The sequence below is a fragment of the Candoia aspera genome, chromosome 1 (genome assembly GCF_035149785.1).
Source record: "Candoia aspera isolate rCanAsp1 chromosome 1, rCanAsp1.hap2, whole genome shotgun sequence".
Lineage (NCBI taxonomy): Eukaryota > Metazoa > Chordata > Lepidosauria > Squamata > Boidae > Candoia > Candoia aspera.
Window position 1 is genome coordinate 197,991,268 of NC_086153.1, and position 18,863 is coordinate 198,010,130.

Consider the following 18,863-nt stretch of genomic DNA (forward strand, 5'->3'; position numbering starts at 1 on the left):
AATTGCAATTGATGCTAACAGTAATATAAAGTTCAAATTTGAATTTTACACATTTCATCATATCATATTTCTATATGTGGTGTTAATAGCTTATATTAATGGCATTTTCTATATAGTATTTATTAGTATTTCCATTGTTGATAATTGCAAGTAAAACCATATTGTTACAGAATTCTGTAAAGAATTGTTAGCTAATATTTTGCATAATGACAGTCCTTTACAAATTAAGGACTGGATTAGGGTCAACTCAGCCAGGAGACTGTACTTTTCAATGTACAAGTTTACAGGACCAATCCTTAGCAAGTCCAATTTAAAAGAGCAGATGTGAAAAAAAGCAGGGATGTGTCAAGTGTATCATTGTGAGATGGAATGTTCTGGGAAACACCAGAATGTTCTGTTTCCTTCTGCTCCACGCTGATAGGTATTTCAGCACTTTTCCCAGAAAACAGGACCAGATCACATCCAATATATCATGATACCAATCTCCTGCTGCAGATCTACTACCTCCAGAATGGAGGTTTGAAATAAAACTATGTAGAATGTTCCAATGTTTCCTGAAAAATTTCCTCTATATTTTCATTTGAACTTTTTTTTCAGATGAGAATTATGCATTTATTGTATAAAGCAATCTCAGGCTATCTTTCAGCGGACATCTTTCTTTTCTATACAGTGTCCAAGTACAGAAGTTATATCAACATATTTGGTTACCCAAGAACATAAAAAGCTCCATTATATTGCAAGCAGAAGACAATTGTCATAAGGCATGGCAGTCTCTCTCTTTTAAAGTTTGGGGGAGAGGACCCCACAGACCCCTGAGTATTACTTATTGGAACTATACATCATAAACCACATTCTGTAGGAGTTTAGTTTGCTTAGTTGTTTAGTTATATGTACCGTACAGGCCAAACTATAATAAAAGTTTTCTGGACAGGTTATAAATAAAAAGATATTAACTTTTTAAAATCACCAATGGATGAAGATTCCACAAAGCCTGTGTTTCCACTGTGGCCAGCTAGATGCTTTCCTGTACCCTTCTAGATGTTCCTGAACCACAGCATACAGCATCCCTCACCACTTCCTATGTCTGAGTACTATCCCTGTTCCATGGAAGCTGCTGTCTATCCCTTTACATTCCAGCAAATGGTATTAAGAGTCACACTCTTTGTGAATCTGAAATGCCATTTAGCCCTACTGGCTATCAGTTCCTTTCATCCAAACTATCAAAGCCAGTATCATTGGCTAACTGCAGGCAGAAAAATAAAAAAATAAAAACCCTCTAAAACAAATATTTATTTATTTATTTATTTATTTGATTTATTAATCAAATTTATCACCACCCATCTCCCGAAAGGAACTCTGGGCAGTTTACAATAAAACATAAATAAAAATATGAAACTATAAAACACTATAATACATAATACAATAAATATAAAAACCACAATGGCTGAAAGTTCTTTATGATTTGCAGGCAGAGCTGGGTCCTGCTAAGAAACTAACCATCCCCAAGAATGGCTACTCTCCCTCCCACCTGAGGCATGATTACAGAACCAGGTCTTTAGCTGTTTCCTAAAGTCCAGGAGGGAAGGAGTCAATCTCACTTCTGGGGGAAGGATATTCCAAAGGGCAGGTGCTATTGCAGAAAAGGCCCGCCTCCTGGACCCCGCCAGATGGAATTCTCTTGCAGACAGGGTCCGTACCATGCCCTCTCTGCACGACCGGGTGGGACGGGCTGATGTGATGGGGAGGAGACGGTCCCTTAGGTAACCTGGACCTGTGCCATGTAGGGCTATAAAGGTGGTAACCAACACCTTGAATTGGACCCGGAAGCATACTGGCAACCAATGCAGCTTGCAGAGCAAAGGAGTGACGTGTGCTGATCTTGGGAAACCCAAGATCGCCCGCGCAGCTGCATTTTGCACCAGCTGTAGCTTCCGGATACTCTTCAAGGGTAGCCCCATGTAGAGTGCATTGCAGTAGTCTATATGGGAGATAACTAGGGCATGAGTGACCGTTCGAAGGGCCTCTCGCTCCAGGAAGGGGCGTAACTGGCGCACAACATGAAGTTGCACAAAGGCCCTCCTAGCCACGGCTGCCACCTGCTCTTCGAGCAGGAGCCGTGAGTCCAGGATGACCCCCAAGTTATGCACCAGATCTGTCTGGGGCAGTGCAACCCCATCCAGAACTAAAGATGACAATTTTCCAGAAATTGAGGAGCCATTAATCCACAGCCACTCCGTCTTCCCCGGGTTCAGCCACAACCTGTTGTCCCCCATCCAGGCCCCCACAACCCCCAGGTGCTCAGAAAGGGTGGCCACAGCATCACTTACTTCACCCGGGATGGAGATGTATAATTGGGTATCATCTGCATATTGATGATACCTCACCCTGTAGTGACGGATGATCTCACCCAGTGGTTTCATGTAGATGTTAAAAAGGAGCAGAGAGAGTACCGAACCCTGCAGCACCCCACAAAGGAGGGGCCGCAGGCCGGATCTCTTGCTCCCTATCAACACCGACTGGGACCGACCCTGGAGGAAGGAGGTGAACCAGCGCAGAACCACGCCGCCCACCCCCAACTCCCTAAGTTGGTCCAGAAGGATACCATGGTCGATGGTATCGAAAGCCGCTGAGAGGTCAAGAAGAGCAAGGATGGATGCACTGCCTCCATCTCGCTCCCGCCAGAGGTCATCCATAAGTGCGACCAATGCCGTTTCCATCCCATAACCAGGCCTGAAACCTGACTGAAAGGGGTCTAGATAATCCTCTGGAGCTGCAAAGCCACCACTTTCTCAACCACCTTCCCCAAAAAGGGGAGGTGGGAGACTGGGCAAAAATTGTCCAGTATAGTAGGGTCCAGCGATGGTTTCTTGAGGAGGGGGCGCACCAGCGCTTCCTTAAAGGCTGCTGGGAACACCCCCTCTCTCAAGGATGTGTTTACCATCACCTGGATCCAGCCACATGTCACCTCCCACGCTGCTTTCACCAGCCAGGAGGGGCATGGGTCTAATTGGCATGTGGTAGCATTTATAGTCCGAAGGATCCTGTCCACTTCCTCAGGTTCAACAGGATCGAACTGGTCCCAGATAACCTGGTAAGTATGTTCCCTGGGTATCTCTTCCGACTCTGTCTCATGCTTGGAGTCCAACTCGGTCCGGATCCGAGCGATTTTATCCTGCAGGTGCCCCGAAAATTCCTCCGCACGGTCCTGTAGATGGAAGTCTGACTCCCCTTTCCCTAAAAGGGATCAGGTAATCTTAAACAGGGCTGCCGGGCGGCATTCTGCGGATGCTATAAGAGCGGAGAAGTACTGGCACTTCGCCACTCTTACTGCCACAAGGTAGGCCTTAATCGCGGCTCTAGCTTGTGTTCAGTCAGGTTCAGCTTTTGTCTTCCTCCAGCAGCACTCTAGGCGTCTCTTAACCCTCTTCAAAACCCTCAGCACACAGGGAGTGCCGGGTTTGGGTGGGCAAGAGAGGCCACACAGGCGCAATCCTGTCCAAGGCTCTGGCCGCCTCCCTATTTCAGGCAGCAGCCAGGGTCTCCGATGGACTGTGCAGGAGAGACTTGGGTATAACCCCCAGCTCCCTCTGAAACCCAGCTGGGTCCATCAGTTGCCGGGGGTGGACCAATCGAATGGGTCCTGCCTCCCTGCGGAGGGGGGCAGCACGAGAGAATCTCAAGGCCACCAGGGCATGATCCGACCATGACAATGGGGAAAGCTGTAATTCTCCCCTCAGATCATCTTGCCACTGTTCTGACAAGAAAACTAGGTCCGGGGTGAGGCTACTGTCTCTAGTCAGGTTCTGAATAATGTGGACCAGGCCCATGGTAGCCATGAGCTCCCGGGCTGCTTCTGAGGCCTGCCCCAGGGAAGGCAGATTGAAGTCCCCCAACACCATAAGCCTGGGGAACTCCACTGCCAAACCTGAGACGGCCTCCAGCAGCTCAGGCAGGGAGGTTGCTATGCAGCAGGGAGGCTAGTACAGTAGCAACACTCCCAACTGTTCTCGAGAACCCAGCTTGAAGAACAGGGACTCACACCCAGCCACTTGTGGAGCAGGGCCCCTGACGGCCACTAGGGATTCTCGGATGACAACAGCCACCCCTTTTTTATGCAACCCCCCCCCCAGGAAATTAAAAGGCTAACTAAATGGTGCTCGGTATAAGGCTGTTTTTGCTGCCCCTTGATCAGTAGGTGGGAATTGCTTCCAAGTTAAAGGCTTCTCACTGCATTTTTTTCACAGACAGAAAGAGAGAGAGAGAGACTCCAATTACATGCAAGACTATCTTTGCAGTCTGTGTTCTGTCTACTTCATTTCCAGCAATATAAAGTACACTTCATATTGTATGAAGAGCCAGGAAGCCAGTCCAGTTGCTAATTGTCAGTACGTCAGACATGAACAACTTGTTAAAAATATAGCTGTGTTAAAATGAAACAGGCAACTGAAAGTTTGGGACAATTTATGTCTTGTTTCAAAAAATATGGCAAAGATAGTCATCTGTTGCTGCTGTTGCTATTTTATTTCATGCCTGAAAATACTAGCAATGAGTGATGCTCTCCAAGCATATCCTTTCCAGCTGAATTAAGAAACAACTAGATCAGCCACACACTTTAATATGGCTGTTTAAAACCAGTGAAGCAGAAAATACCATCTGTTCCACCATGAATATTTCTAAAATAGAACTAGAGCGTGTGGAAGCGATGTCTACTTTTTTCTTGCAAGAATGTGAGGGAAACCATGAGTGATTCTGTTTTATGGGGAAGACACTGTGATGAGATATAGTTTAAACTTCTATGTCGTTAGCTTGCACAGTGGAGTAACAGACTACTTTTTAACTCAGTTTCAACTGCATTATAAAAGCTATAGAATATTTTAACATAGTTGACTCATTTTTACATACAGCTAGTTTTGGTAAACTCCATTACTGCTGTTAAGTAAGATGGCTTTGTAAGATGCATGTGATTGGATTGAAAGGTACAGAGCAAAAAAGTATTCTTAGCGACTGTTAACTACAGAATGTTTATTTTATTTAGTGTCAGAGGAAGAGAGGTATATAGACATTAGCCCTCTTCTGCAATTTGAAAACTTTTAACAATAGGGAAGGAGGGAAACAGAGAATAATTATCCCCATACTTGTCATCCTTCATGTTTCCAAGGGAAATTCTGAAGTAGAGAACCTTTTCTGTCCAATAAGTCCTCCTGAGCAAGTAAAGCCCTGGAAAACCTACTCTGGGGTTCTAATTCTTTGTGGGGAATTGATCTTCACAGCATGGGATGAGTGAATTCCTAAACTATGTCACTTTCATCCTTAAATTTTTACATTTCTATATTAATCTGCGTTTTTTAAAAAATGACAAGAACATTTCTTTTAGACATGCATATACATCCGTGCATATTTCTGTCACCATATTTCAGGATGAGAAAAAAAATTATCAATCAGCATTACTCTTAATCTTACATTTATGAAAGTGACTTTAACACTCTATCCAGAATGCACTTTACTGTAAGTTATAGCCTTATGGAACTTTAATGCCCCCTTTAAACATTAATTTGGAACTAGAACAACCTTCACCAACTTGGAGCCTTCCAAATATGCTTGGATTACAATTTAACAGAATTCATTATCCGCAAGTTCTAGGTGTTATGGATCCAACATATCTGGAAGATGCCAGGTTTAGGAAGGCTGTGGTGTCAGTGGATTAACAGATCTCAAGACAAGCTACAATTAACAAAACAAACTACCATAAATCATAAAATACCAAACTGTTGCAATCCATCAAACTATCATTAATGTAGAGCTGCACCAATAAACCAACAAACAAAAGTTCATTAAGTTGCAATCAATAAAACCCTTGACAAAAGGCTTGAGTAAAAAGCTAGCTCTAAACTTAACATCAAAATAAAACCAGTGTTAAGTGCTAGCCAAGCTTCCAGATGGAGAACATTCCATAAGTTGGCATCACAGTGCATATTTAACATAGATTTTTTCCCTTCCAAAATGTATATTTATAGGTGTATTTCCTATAAACTTAAATATCTTATGAGATCTTGTTTAAGCTGAGAACTATTAAGAACATTCAGAAGTGTGAAGTCAAATATATAACTAAGTTTCAGTCAATATGTTGTTCCAGGACATGCAGTAAGTTTGGGCTAGAAGCCAATTTGGACTGGAATTCACAAATATCAATTTTCAAGCATTGCTATCTTTGGCAATTTCTTCTCCCCACTGACTTCCCAAATCACTCATGCACACATCAGGCCCTTTCATCAGAGAGGGCAGAGGTCCAGAAGGGACTGACTGTTATCTGATGGACTCTTCTTTGTCTGGATGAGTCCATGGATCTAGGGGAGAAGAGCATCCAGGCAGCAGAGATGGAGAGCAATGGAGCCTTGCAGGCATATTGTGTTGGCAAACCTTGGCAAGGCAACCCGAAACCTTGGAGGAACACTACAAATGCATTCACTTTTGAGACATAATCTCCTTCCCCCTCCTTCATTACTGAAATGCAGGTGGTGGTACCTGGAAATTTCTTAAACATTGCTCATACCAGGTCTCATTGAGATAAAATAGTAACATTTAATTTATACACTGTGTTTAAATCTAGGGAAAACACACATGCTGTAAGCCTTTTGCATTTTGCTATTATCGAGCAAACCACTTTTCCTGAATTAACTATTCTAAAGTGTTTCAAATTGAAGGCATAATGTTTCAAAACAGTTCCATTGTACTCTTGAATCAAGATGTTAGCAGATAACTCTCAGTCCTAAAGATAGGCTCAAAATTAAAAGAACCGATGAATATAAACCAAATAAACAATAGAGTTCTCTTTTTTTCAAGCTCTGAAAAGGTGACTTTTTCTGAATAACTCTGATAATTCTGGGATTCTTTCTTCAATGTTTCCAAAATATTACATGAACCATAGACTACATGAGCCTGAGCTGGCTGGGGAATTCTGGGAGTTGAAGTCCACCCATCTTAAACTTGCCAAGATTAAGAAACACTGGACTACATAGTAGACACAGTGGCCATGAAAATCTTCAAAATCAAAAATCTATAGATAGTACTACTGTAGCATTACTACTCTAGTAGTATTTTTTCTCCTAAATACAAGGTTTCGAATTCATTAACATTTATTTTAAAAATCTTCCATTAAAAAATCAGAGAAAAGGGGGGAACTGTGTCTGATACTGCAAGCCACAAGGCTAGATTTTCCCCATGAACCAAGATTGCTGCATTCTGTATCAGAACTAGTATTAGTTATCAATGTTTTTCTCAAGAAACAGGTAATGTTCTGGACAAATACTTGGGACCAGTGACAGAAGAAATTGGAAAGGGATGCCTGCCTTGATTCTGGTTAACCCCTTTAATTGCTACCATTCCCGAACATATGAGCTCCAAAATTTATGTTGTTCTCCATCTCAGAACTGGAAGTGAGGGATGTCCATTTCCTGTTTAGGAATGTGAGGACTTGCAATCCCTGTCCCAGTGCCATGAACACTCTAAAGCAGCATTTTACCTTCAAATTCAAAAGAGACAATAGAAAAGCCAAAAGACCAGGACACCTCCTTGCCAGCAATCAACACCCAGATATGCAAACATCAACACTAGGATTAACACCAGATGAACCATCAAACAGCACAGTACACCCTAATCAAGGAACTATTAACTCAGTCAGTCAACCAAGCAGCAACCAACAGCCCAATCAAAGAACTCCCAAGGAGAGAACAATGCCCCCACCAACACAAGCAGAGCAAGCCACTATATATAAACAGAGAACAAGGCCCTCTCCCTGTTTGCACCGAAGATGTTGCCTAGTCTGGCAATGAAACGTCTGCAAGAAAACAACAAGGCTCAGAGAGCACCAAGGACTCCACAGTTCAACCCTGAGCTACAAATATTCGCTTCGATTGAATCATTTCTTTCTGGCCATTGTTAACAGAATAGCAGGGGTGTTTTGCTAGTAATTAAAGGACATTACATGAGAGAACAAGATTTTTTCACAACTGATGATCTCATATTTAGCTAATTGTGATTGTAATTGTTTTTTTTCCCCTTCTGATCTTTTCTACTTAGGCAAACTTTTTGGATTCAGGCTACCTGGGTTGAGTCTTTTATCCTACAGAAAGCAATCTTTGCCACAAGAAGACCCTGATGCAGTGATTGTTGATTCATCAAAACACAGTGACAACTCCATGGCCATGAAGCACTTTAAATCTCCTACAAAAGAAAGCTGCAGCCCCTCTGAAGGAGATGACACCAAGGCACTCATTCAACCAAGGACGTGTTCTCCTCCAGTGAATATATCTGGGCCTCTAGATCATTCATCACCAAAACAGCAATGGGATCGACTGTATCCAGATATGCTACATTCCAGTGCAGCGTTGACTCATGCTCAGTCAAAAGAGAGCATTAGTAGTATACGGAGAGCATCTTCAGTGCATAACATAGAAGGATTTACCATCCATCCCAAGACCATGTTTAGGGATCGGCATGCTAGTGAAGGTACAGTATTGGGCAGGGGGAGGGTGATCCATATTCATTAATGATGGCAACGGTTAAACAGAATGGTTGATTACAAATTGTGGCTGACATTATAATGCAGCTCAATGCACAATGCATAGTACGATGCACTAACGTGGGAATATCTGGGTTTCAGCTCTAGAGGTGGAGCTATTTATTTATTTATTTAATTTATTTATTTATCAAATTTATCACCACCCATCTCCCCCACAAGGAGCTTCAAAGCAACTCAACAGCCCAATACACTTTCAACAATTGCACTAGGTTAGGAGATATTTTTAAGAAATGAAACCACTAAGGCAGCATCTAGCAGATGGAATGGATCAGAATAGTTTCCTACCACCTTTCCAGATGGGTAGAAAGGGAAACAAACAAAAAAGGGAAGATTGAAGGAACAACAGGTTTCAAATGTGGTGTTGGCTTCCCCACCCATCCTCTCTCCTTGCCTGTATTATACTAGCTTGAAAGTCAGAAGTAAAACTGAGTATTGCAGTTATCATTTGTAGCTTTCCAATTCCAAGGCATTATGATATAGGCTGGGAGTAGAATGGGGCACATCTATTCCATTTTTTCCCCCAATCGGCCAGTTTCAAAATCCAGCTTTGTCTAAAAAGGGTTCCCTCATTACTTGGGCAGCAGTTTATTTTAAAGGAGTACTAGTACAAGGGTGTATAAGACTGCAGTGGCAACTTTCATTTTCAGAAGGCTTTCACCCCGACCATGCACCCAGGAGGGATGCCTCGTCCAGAAACATGCTTCATTCATTCATTCATTCAGTTTAGGCAGCACCTGATTCCAGACTGACTAGAGGAGAGGGGGTCACAATAGAAGGCAATATAAAAATAACCACCTAATAAAACAGTAGGCAGAAGGTGGATATGGATGTGGTAAACACATAAAACAGATATCATGCACCCAGCGTGTGTTCCAACCACCCTAGTCTAGAGCCTGGGAGAACAGCCAGGTCTTTAAGGCCCGCTGGGACGCCATCAGGGTGGGAGCCAGCCAGATTTCAGGGGGAATCACATTCCAGAGGGCAGGTGCTGTGATAGAGAAGGTGTGCTTCCTGGGTCCCAAAATGTAATGGTACAGTATGTGGGAATGGCCTTGGGAGATGGGGGGAAGTGTTGCTGCCCAGGGAACTATCAGATAAGAGAGAGCACAGCCTGCAACTGCATAATGGCCAGAGAAAGAAACTCAGAAAGGAACCTCCCTAACTTCTCAGGCTGTAAAAAGAGACGGCGGGAGATTTGTACTTTCAGACTTGCAAGATTCTGTTAATATAGCCTTACAACAAAGTAGAATTAGCTCATCCGGTCATGTTTCCTGTCTGGTCTAACTGGGAAGGCTGACACAAAAGATGACACTGTTTTAACTGAAGGGACCTATAACCTGCCCACCCTGTCAGTCCAAATCAGCAATGTACAATACATGCATATTGTTTCAAAAGGAAGACATTCCTTGCTTCACAAATATAGCCCTTGGTTGTCTGTAATGCAACTGATCGATTATAATGCATGTTTGATTAATTGATCAATTGATCAATTACATTACATGATTGATTAATCCAGGGAAACTGTTTAATCAGTTACAATTTAAGTCAAATTATCCTCCAAATTTAAAGAACAGTCCCTCCTAGGATACACTGCATTTATTTAAATGGCTGTTCCAGCTAATTTGAAAATACTTTGAGGGCTCTGGGAAATGCTGAAGAGCTGTTGAATGAGGACGGCCTTTGGTTCCTAACTCTGAAAAGAGAAAATGAGGCTCTCATTCATTACATTAGCTGGTTCACCCAAATTAATGTTGGCCCCTTCAAGATGCATTGGGGAACCATTGAAGAAAAAATAATCAGTTTTGAGTCTTTGGATATAGAGTTTATTTCCCCCCCTTCTGCTTTTCTTCACTCTGCTGAATATCAGACAATGGTCGCAATGTCAAAGGTAATGTAAATTTGTAACATCTATTGTCCAGTGCTTTTGAGAGAGATGTTATTTGGCATGTTAACTTGCCTGCTGTATAAACTGTACAAATGCATCATATTCATGCTAACCTTTATGGAGCTGGGCACCTTACAGGAATTTAGCATTCTTTTGCTTGGTGGATGCATCACAATTCTCTTTGCTCTCAATTCAGAGTAATGATAGATGGCCATTCAGAGGAAGCTGTGAAGGCATGTATGTTCTTTTCAAGGCCATTGGCCTCACCTAGTCATAATGCAATCCTCTACTTGTATATCCAGAAGAAAGTTCCCATCATTTCTCTGGGGTGTATTCCTTGATCACTGACTCTAGCAGCACACCCTTCTAAGCTCCTTTGATTTGAGTGGAAGAGTCAAGCATGTGCTTAATTCTCTCCCAACCCCAGGAGGGTTTAAAAGTTTTGAACTTTGGCTGGATTGTACCCATGCATATTAGTTGAAGAAGGTAGAATGTGGATGCTACCATTCCTATGCAGTTAATATAACTGCTGAAGTTTTCAAGATATGATCTTAGAAAAAAATATTACAAATTGGGCTTTGAATGATTGAAACTAGCCACCACTGATTCATTTTAAATCCAATTCAGTTTTATCTTTCTGACACCAAGACAATCAGTGAATAATCTGGACCCTTCACGTATTCCTCTTTTGTCTCCTTAAAACTAGTTTCACGCTCCTGGATGGCAGGGGGTATGGTTTAAGCTTACTGTAGTCTTCAGATGTGCCTGCATGAATTCCATTTGCAATTTCATTCATATCACATGCTAGAATTGGTCCTTTTCACCAGGCCAGTGCAAGCAGAGTTGGACAAATGGAGTCATTTCTTTCTCTAACATCTAGAATCCTTTTCACAGAATGCTTTTCCTTAGCAAACTTAACATTTGTGTGTATAGCCTAAATTTGGTAGGGGACACAGGATAAAGGAGGAATTTGCTCCTTTGCTCCTCTTCAAAATGTCACATAAATTGTAGAAAAATCAATATACTTGGTGAAATGTCCCCATCAAACCTGCATGGTGTGCATGTGCTAGTGCCCACAAGTGACCCATCCCTAGGAAGTCCTCGCATTTGCTTCTTGTCTCCATCATCAGTTTTTTTGATATTGTATGGTGCCATTTTGTAAGAGAAATCCTGTCTGTAAATGAACCTGCTGCTGGCTTGAAGTACTCAAGAGTCTGCCTATTTCTGTATTTATTGTCAATACCATCTGCATCTTATACAGTATAATGTTCTACAGTTTATAAAAGATAGATCCACTTCAGTATTCCATAGTCTTTAAGGTCCATTTTAAGATTCTTAGAGGGAACTGAACATACTTCTGGTAGAAGCCTATTCCATAGGAATGGGCCCGCCACAAAGAAAAGTTCTGTCTCTTATGCCTGCCAGCCTAGCAGCTCTTATGGACAAGCTCTTGAAAAGGGCCGCCAGACCTGATCCTCGAAGCCAGGTAATTGTTACTTGCTTCAACAGGGTAAGATTTAAATCTGTGTGAATAAAGAACATAAGAAAGGCAGGTAGACCAGAGCACTAACTTGTGCTGCTCTTCCTTGATTGAAAGCATAGATGGAAAACAAGCAACCTTGGCACAAAAGACACCCAGGATTACCCAGGACTTGAATTCTATCTCAATCAGTCTTGTATTCAGGAGCCCAAGTGCAGTTGAAATTAAACAGTGCTCTTCGGCTTTCCTCCCTGGTATAGACATTTAGCTATTCGGGAAGTATTTACTTATGGGATACATTTGTGGTCCATCTTCCTTCTATTCTCACAACAACTCCCAGAGGCTGGGAGAAGCTGGCAGAAGGTAATATGCTCAAGGTTATTCTCAGCATCCTCTTTCAGTCTTAGGGCAGCCTTTCTGCCTGCCTGAGGGTACTGGGAGACAAGGCTGGTGAGGTGACATTGGGCTTTGAATGACTGAAACTAGCCACCATTGATTCATTTTAAATCCAATTCAGTTTTATCTTTCTGACAGCAAGACAATCAGTGAATAATCTGGACCCTTCACATCCACCTCTTCAAAGCAGGTGGGCCTGAAATTTTTGCATCCTCTTTAGTGGGTTGGGAGAGGTAATTAAATAACACTTAATTTGCCCCTTCAGCACACACAAATACACCCCAAATGGGAGCAATAGGCAATTTCAGGGGTGTTGGGTGTTTTAGAGTATAATGGAGCCTCAAAACTCTGCAGATCTCTTAAGGTATTCATTTCATTTGCCTTCCCAACCCTCCAAAATACAAAATGCTGCCCACTCTGTGTAATCTAGGGGCTGCAAATTTGGTGGCTGCATGCAGCCCAGGGGTTGCTCAGCCCTGTTCTAGATTTTCATGGTCCAAGTCCAGTATTCTATCCAGCATACCACATTAGTTGTAACAGATGCAATACCTATATGCCAATGGAGGTCAGGCTCCATTGTTATCATGACAAGATCTGATTAGTACTTAAACATTGTACTGTATGTTAATCTTTTAAACTTTTTAACATTAAATGGGAGCATAGAACAGTTTAACCTGGATATCATTAGTCATACAATAATGAGGACCCTTATTGGACTAGATGAAACATCCATGTCATCCAACATCCTGTTGTCCACAGAAGTAATCCAGGGTCTTCAAGAATCCAAGCGACCAGAACGTTTTTTCCTGTTGCTTCCACAGCATATGGTATTTATGAGTATATTGCCTTTGAATCTGGAATTCCAATATAGCCATAATAACTAGCAGTCACACTCCATGAGTGCGGTATACCTGCATATAGATTTCTTCTACACTCATAATTTAAAAGGTTCATGTGTTTCAGTTTTTAGAACCCTGTAGTTCTCAATCTAGCCTGAAATAGTTAAATAGTTCACTCAAATACCCCAGACATCTGTTTTGGAAAGTTATAAACATTGAAGAAATTGATTCCCGGTTTCTCTATAATTTTTCTACCTTCAAATTTTTCTCTCGTTTAAGGACCCTACAAAGATTTGATGAATACAGAAGCATTTAAGGTAGTGGAAGGATGAGAAGTCCTGATTCAAGAGTGGATGTGCAGTGGACCCCCTACAGTGACTTATTTGTCGCTTTCAGGCATTATATTCTACCCTTCTTCCACAATTTAAATGTTGGAGATTCTAAACTAGAAAGTTAACAAGTTTGTCTGAAAAACAAAAATAACAATAAAGGTATTGACTTTTTTAAGTACCTGGAAAGTGGGTCAATATGTTATATAAGCTAATTTCTTCTTTTTTTTCTTGTAGGTCCTTTTAACCATATCAAGTCAAGTCTGTTAGGATCTACATCTGATTCAAACCTCAACAAATACAGCACCATCAATAAGATTCCGCAGCTCACTCTGAACTTTTCTGATATCAAAAACGAAAAAAAAACATCATCACCTCCATCATCAGATAAAACAATTATTGCACCCAAAGTGAAAGATAGAACACACAACGTCACTGAGAAGGTTACACAGGTGGGAGATTTTTAATAATATGTAATTTTGCCTCTTCAGCATGTAAATCTAATTACTCTAAATAGTAGCGTTAATTTTGTTCTATATTGCATTTATCCTCAGGCATGTTATATATTATACTGTATTTCTAAAAGTGTCATTTACAAAGGAATTTATAACTAGATTTCACTGTAAATCTTAATCTTTGATTACTATGAAATGTCTCAGAATTTATCTATCAATACATCTCTGAGCATTTTAGAGAAACTTAATTTGTATCAATCAACAGTAAACAGGAAAGGATATCAAGATCTAACATCAGTGTCTCATAATTTTTGCCTTTTGCAATTTTTATCAGGTATATATGAAATATTGTATTAGGTCAACAGTAGCTAAATTCATTAGCTTTAGCCAAGTTAGTTCTCAGTTCTAGATAGCAGGACAGAGACAGTATTGTCTAGCAAAGAGGTATAGTGTTCCTAATCCATATACTGTCATTTTATATACAAATAGATGGTGGTCTTCAGAAGCCCCTTTGATAACATAAACACCCCCTGGGTATCTTCTTGTGTTGCCCTAGCATGGGAACTTTCAGATCAAAAGTCTCTTTTCCCCTGGTATAGTGGAAAAACTGCAAAACAATAGTTCAGGGACCAGGGTTAGTTCTCTTTGGTTAAATTTGCAATTGTTTAAATTATGTGGCATTTAATCTAATAGCGTTTAGAAAAGACTTTCCCGATCTGATGGCCTCCAGATGAGAGGAAAGAAGGAATAGTTTTCTTGGGACAATTACTCTTTGCAGGAATTGATAGTACAGGTTCCAAGCACAGGTATCTGTCCAATAAGAGAGGTATGCAGGGGATGAAGCCAATTCTCTTCCATGTTCATCTAGTTCTCACCTACAGGGACCACAGGAGCAAAGTAAGAGGCATATTAATGTCACAATATGAAGGTCAGGTTGTTTGAGGCAGGTGAGATCAAGATGTGAAGTTCATTATGGGTAAGAGGTCCTAGCAACCTCTTTGGGCCTTTGCAGAAATCCATCTTGTGTGCCAGGTGCACCTGTCCCTGGATTAGGAGCCTCTGCCCCTGTGACATACTCTTCCTGGGGCTGCTCTTGAAAAGCTTTAGAAGCTACAGCTGGTCCATAATGCAGCATAATTTGCAGTTTGGGGCACACCACCACATATCCTTGTAATACCAATGCTGGGTAAGCCAGACCTGATCACTAATTTCCATGGAAAATCCACTGTGTCTCTTCATGTCTGCATGCCTTTCCTACTTTTGTTAGACTTGTGCAGTTTGATTCTTCTGGATGAAATGGGATGACCACAATTCTTCTAGCGCTGTTCTATAGAGGGCAAAGGCCCTGCAACACAGACAGAGGAGAATTAATGTAGATTAAACCCATGATTAAACAGAGAAAAGGCTCTGCAATGGGAAGCATGCACCATGTTGTTTTAAGCGAACTCTGTGGAGGACAACAAATCAATCCAATTAACTTGTTGATATCTGATAGTAGCACAGATTTTGTTCTGTGGTTGCCTTGGTTCATTCTGCTTATCTACCTGACTGTGGGTGATATGCCAAAGTCAAGTAAAGTTGAGCAAAGTTTAGTCCCAGTCGCCAAGTTGTTAGAAGTACTGTATACCCATTAAACTCTCCTGTACAACAGTAGTCCATTGTCCACATTGATGGGAAGGAATTCATTACTCCGTTGCTTTCTGCATAATTCTGGATTTTAGAAATCATGTTTTTCCGGGATTCTTAACTTGTCTACCAAGGATATCAGTCATTTTACATCTGCAAAATGTTTATGACTTAACATGGTGGACTCAGGTTCTATTGTTGATTCTCGTTAGTATTCTTGTCTTCACAACAATGCATCTGCCCTTTTGTTCTGAGCTTGGGGACACAGAAAATTTGAAAGTCCAGACCAATTTTTTGTCTTGTTTATTTAATTATTTATAAAGTTAATCTGTCATCTCAACCCTTGTGAGCTCTTCACAGTAACAGATATTAAAATGAGAATGATACATTCAGTTACATTAAATCATTAAAATTACTATAACAAATATATACAGTAGTTATCTGTGGCTTTACAGTCAGTCCCACAGTCAAGTCCTTTTGAAAAACCCAAGTTTTTAACCAGTATTTGTGGTTGATTTAATCTCTGAGTAGCTGACAAGTATTTCAGATTTCAAAGACCTCTGTGGACTTTTATGGAATGCCTGGTACTGAACAGATGATGCCTCCGGATGTCAAACATTGTTTTGATATACTGGGGACTTCCAGTGGGGATATGACGAACTGAACAGCTATGCCCACAGGCTCAGCAGGCAGAACTGACAATGCAGCAGTGTTTTCGGGCTCAGGCATGTTTTTTTCTGAAGGCCGGGAGTGTTTTGCCAGAAAAAGGACAACACCTGGAATCACCCTATCTGTCCTCTGGACAGCTGCTTACAGCCAGAAGATCACAAACAGCGTTTGCACTCGACTGGTAAGAGCTAGCCAGGAGGCTGGGATGTCACCATTTTCCAAGGTGCACTGTAGCCTTAAAGAGACACTAAGACCAGCCACCCCATTTCTAAGTCACCTAATTTATATTTCTTTTAAGTACGTGTACCCTAAGAGACGCGGGACGCGGTGGCACTGCGGGTTAAACCGCTGAACTGTCGATTGGAAGGTCGGCGGTTCGAAACCGCGCGGCGGGGTGAGCTCCCGTTGCTAGTCCCAGCTCCTGCCAACCTAGCAGTTCGAAAACATGCAAATGTGAGTAGATCAATAGGTACCGCTTCGGCGGGAAGGTAACGGCGTTCCGAGTCGTCATGCTGGCCACATGACCCGGAAGTGTCTATGACAACGCCGGCTCCAAGGCTTAGAAACGGAGATGAGCACCGCCCCCTAGAGTCGGATTCGACTGGACTTTACGTCAAGGGAAACCTTTACCTTTACTACCCTAAGAGAGGCTTTTTACACCAAGGAGAAGTGGGTTCTCTTGGTGCTTATCATTATTTTTGGGATCAATTTTTTTAAAAAATTCTTTTTAAGTTTTGGACTTTGTTTTCCATCCAAATATTAAGGAGGATTGAGAGTAAATAATTGTCTCCCTGTTATTATTTTTGTACTAAATTTGAAGATATTCGCATTTTCCTACATGTTGAATCGGCTGTTTTGAACTTTCAGTTTTCTGCTTCTACTTTTCCTGGGGAACTGTATGCATATCTTACTTTCGCTGGTGTAAACACATTCCGGAATCCTTTCATATCTTTGACTTTCGCTGTTTAAGCTCCTAGGGGGCACCATATTCTACTGCTTGAGACATGGAGGATTTTAAACAGACTTTCTCTGACTTCCACCAAGATTTTAAACAGATTCTTTCTGATTCTTACCAAGTTTTTATGCAAGGCATTCAGGACATTGTGGAAGATATGAGGTCTAAAATGTATCATATGGTTGGGGATGTCGTGGATCGAACTGAGGAATTTAGCAGTGATAGAAATGTTTTTCCTAAGAGTGAGATTGGGATTTCTGTTGAAATGGTAGATGAAGATTGGGTAGTCAAGTTGGAAAAATTTGAGGGAGAGAGCGAGTTACAAGCCACAAGTGAAATTTATCTTCTGGTGGAGCACCATGGAAAAGAAGGGGTTATTATGTATGAGAGGCCTCCTGAAGAGAAGTTGGAGATTTTGAGGGGGGCATTTGGGCTGTTCAATTTTTTTTAAGGAAAAAGCTCTGTGTGCATTGTGGAGATATTTATTTATTTATTTTTCAAATTTTGCCACTGCCCATCTCCCCCCAGAAGAGGGACTCTGAGCAGTTTACAATAAAGCTAACCAGTTAAAAACCATAAAACCATAAATAGTATATAAAATGTAAATACAAATACAAAATATAAAAAATAAATAAATAAATAAAATCCAGATGGCAGTAAAAGATCTAGTTCAGTTCATGGTTTATTTTGAAGTGGGATAAGGGTTTAAGAATATTTTTCTGGATTGCTTTTAGGGTTTGGCTTATTTCATTTATCTTCAATGATTTGAATTAAGATTATTAAGATATAATAAAAATAATAATAAACATCTGGTTTTGGGTTTAATATGATTAAGATTATTAAAATTGTATTATCAAGTACAATGGCAGACAATTTGTAAGTTTTTTAGTTTGTTCTTTATTATAGTAGTTAGGAATGTATAGAATAGTAGTAGGAAGGAAATAATTAAATAAATGTTATCTTTGATGGGGAGTTGATTAGGAGATAGATAGATAGATAGATAGATAGATAGATAGATAGATAGATAGATAGATAGATAGATAGATTAATATAAGGGGAGGGAGCAACTATGTTTAGTGATTGTTATAATGTGCCAGTGGAATGATTTATAGAAATAATGTGATTTTGGTTTAATACAGAGTAAGGGATTGATTATGGAAAATTGTATATCCTTGCTGTTAAAAGTCGGAAGTCTCCTCTTTTTGTAATTTTGAAAAAAAATTCTCTTGTGTTTCTACACTTTAGTTTTTTCTTTTTTTTCTTTGTAGTTTTTTGTTTTTCTGTAGCTCTTATCTTTGCTTGAAACTTAATAAAATCCTTATTAAAAAAACACTGTTGTGATATTCGGTATCCCAGATTATGTCATTCTTTTCAGCAGGAGTGAGCTTGCTGAAATAGTATACACATGGCAGAAGAGGTCCATACTTTTTATAGATTGGAACAAGATGGCTCTCAAAGTTATACTACATCAGAAGCATCTGTCTCAATCCAAATAGTCTTTGAGAACCAGGAAGTTGGAGTGTGGGGTGGGACACAAACAAGGTTTTAAAGTGCCCAAACTTGGTCTGTACTTTAACTGATTACACATTCATTGTCCTTTTAAAAAATCAGTTAAGGATACAGTTGTCGGAGTAAACAGTCTATAGATAAC

The 18,863-nt window shown here is 40.8% G+C and overlaps 1 protein-coding gene across 1 annotated transcript in view; it reads left to right on the forward strand.

Moving 5' to 3' along the window:
- KCNH7 (potassium voltage-gated channel subfamily H member 7) overlaps positions 1 to 18,863 on the forward strand; it is a 325,788-nt gene that overhangs the window by 187,877 nt on the left and 119,048 nt on the right. The window contains exons 4-5 of the mRNA XM_063318289.1: positions 8,077 to 8,505; positions 13,745 to 13,959. Of these exons, the coding sequence (XP_063174359.1) occupies positions 8,077 to 8,505; positions 13,745 to 13,959 (644 nt within the window). The remainder of the gene's footprint in view (positions 1 to 8,076; positions 8,506 to 13,744; positions 13,960 to 18,863) is intronic.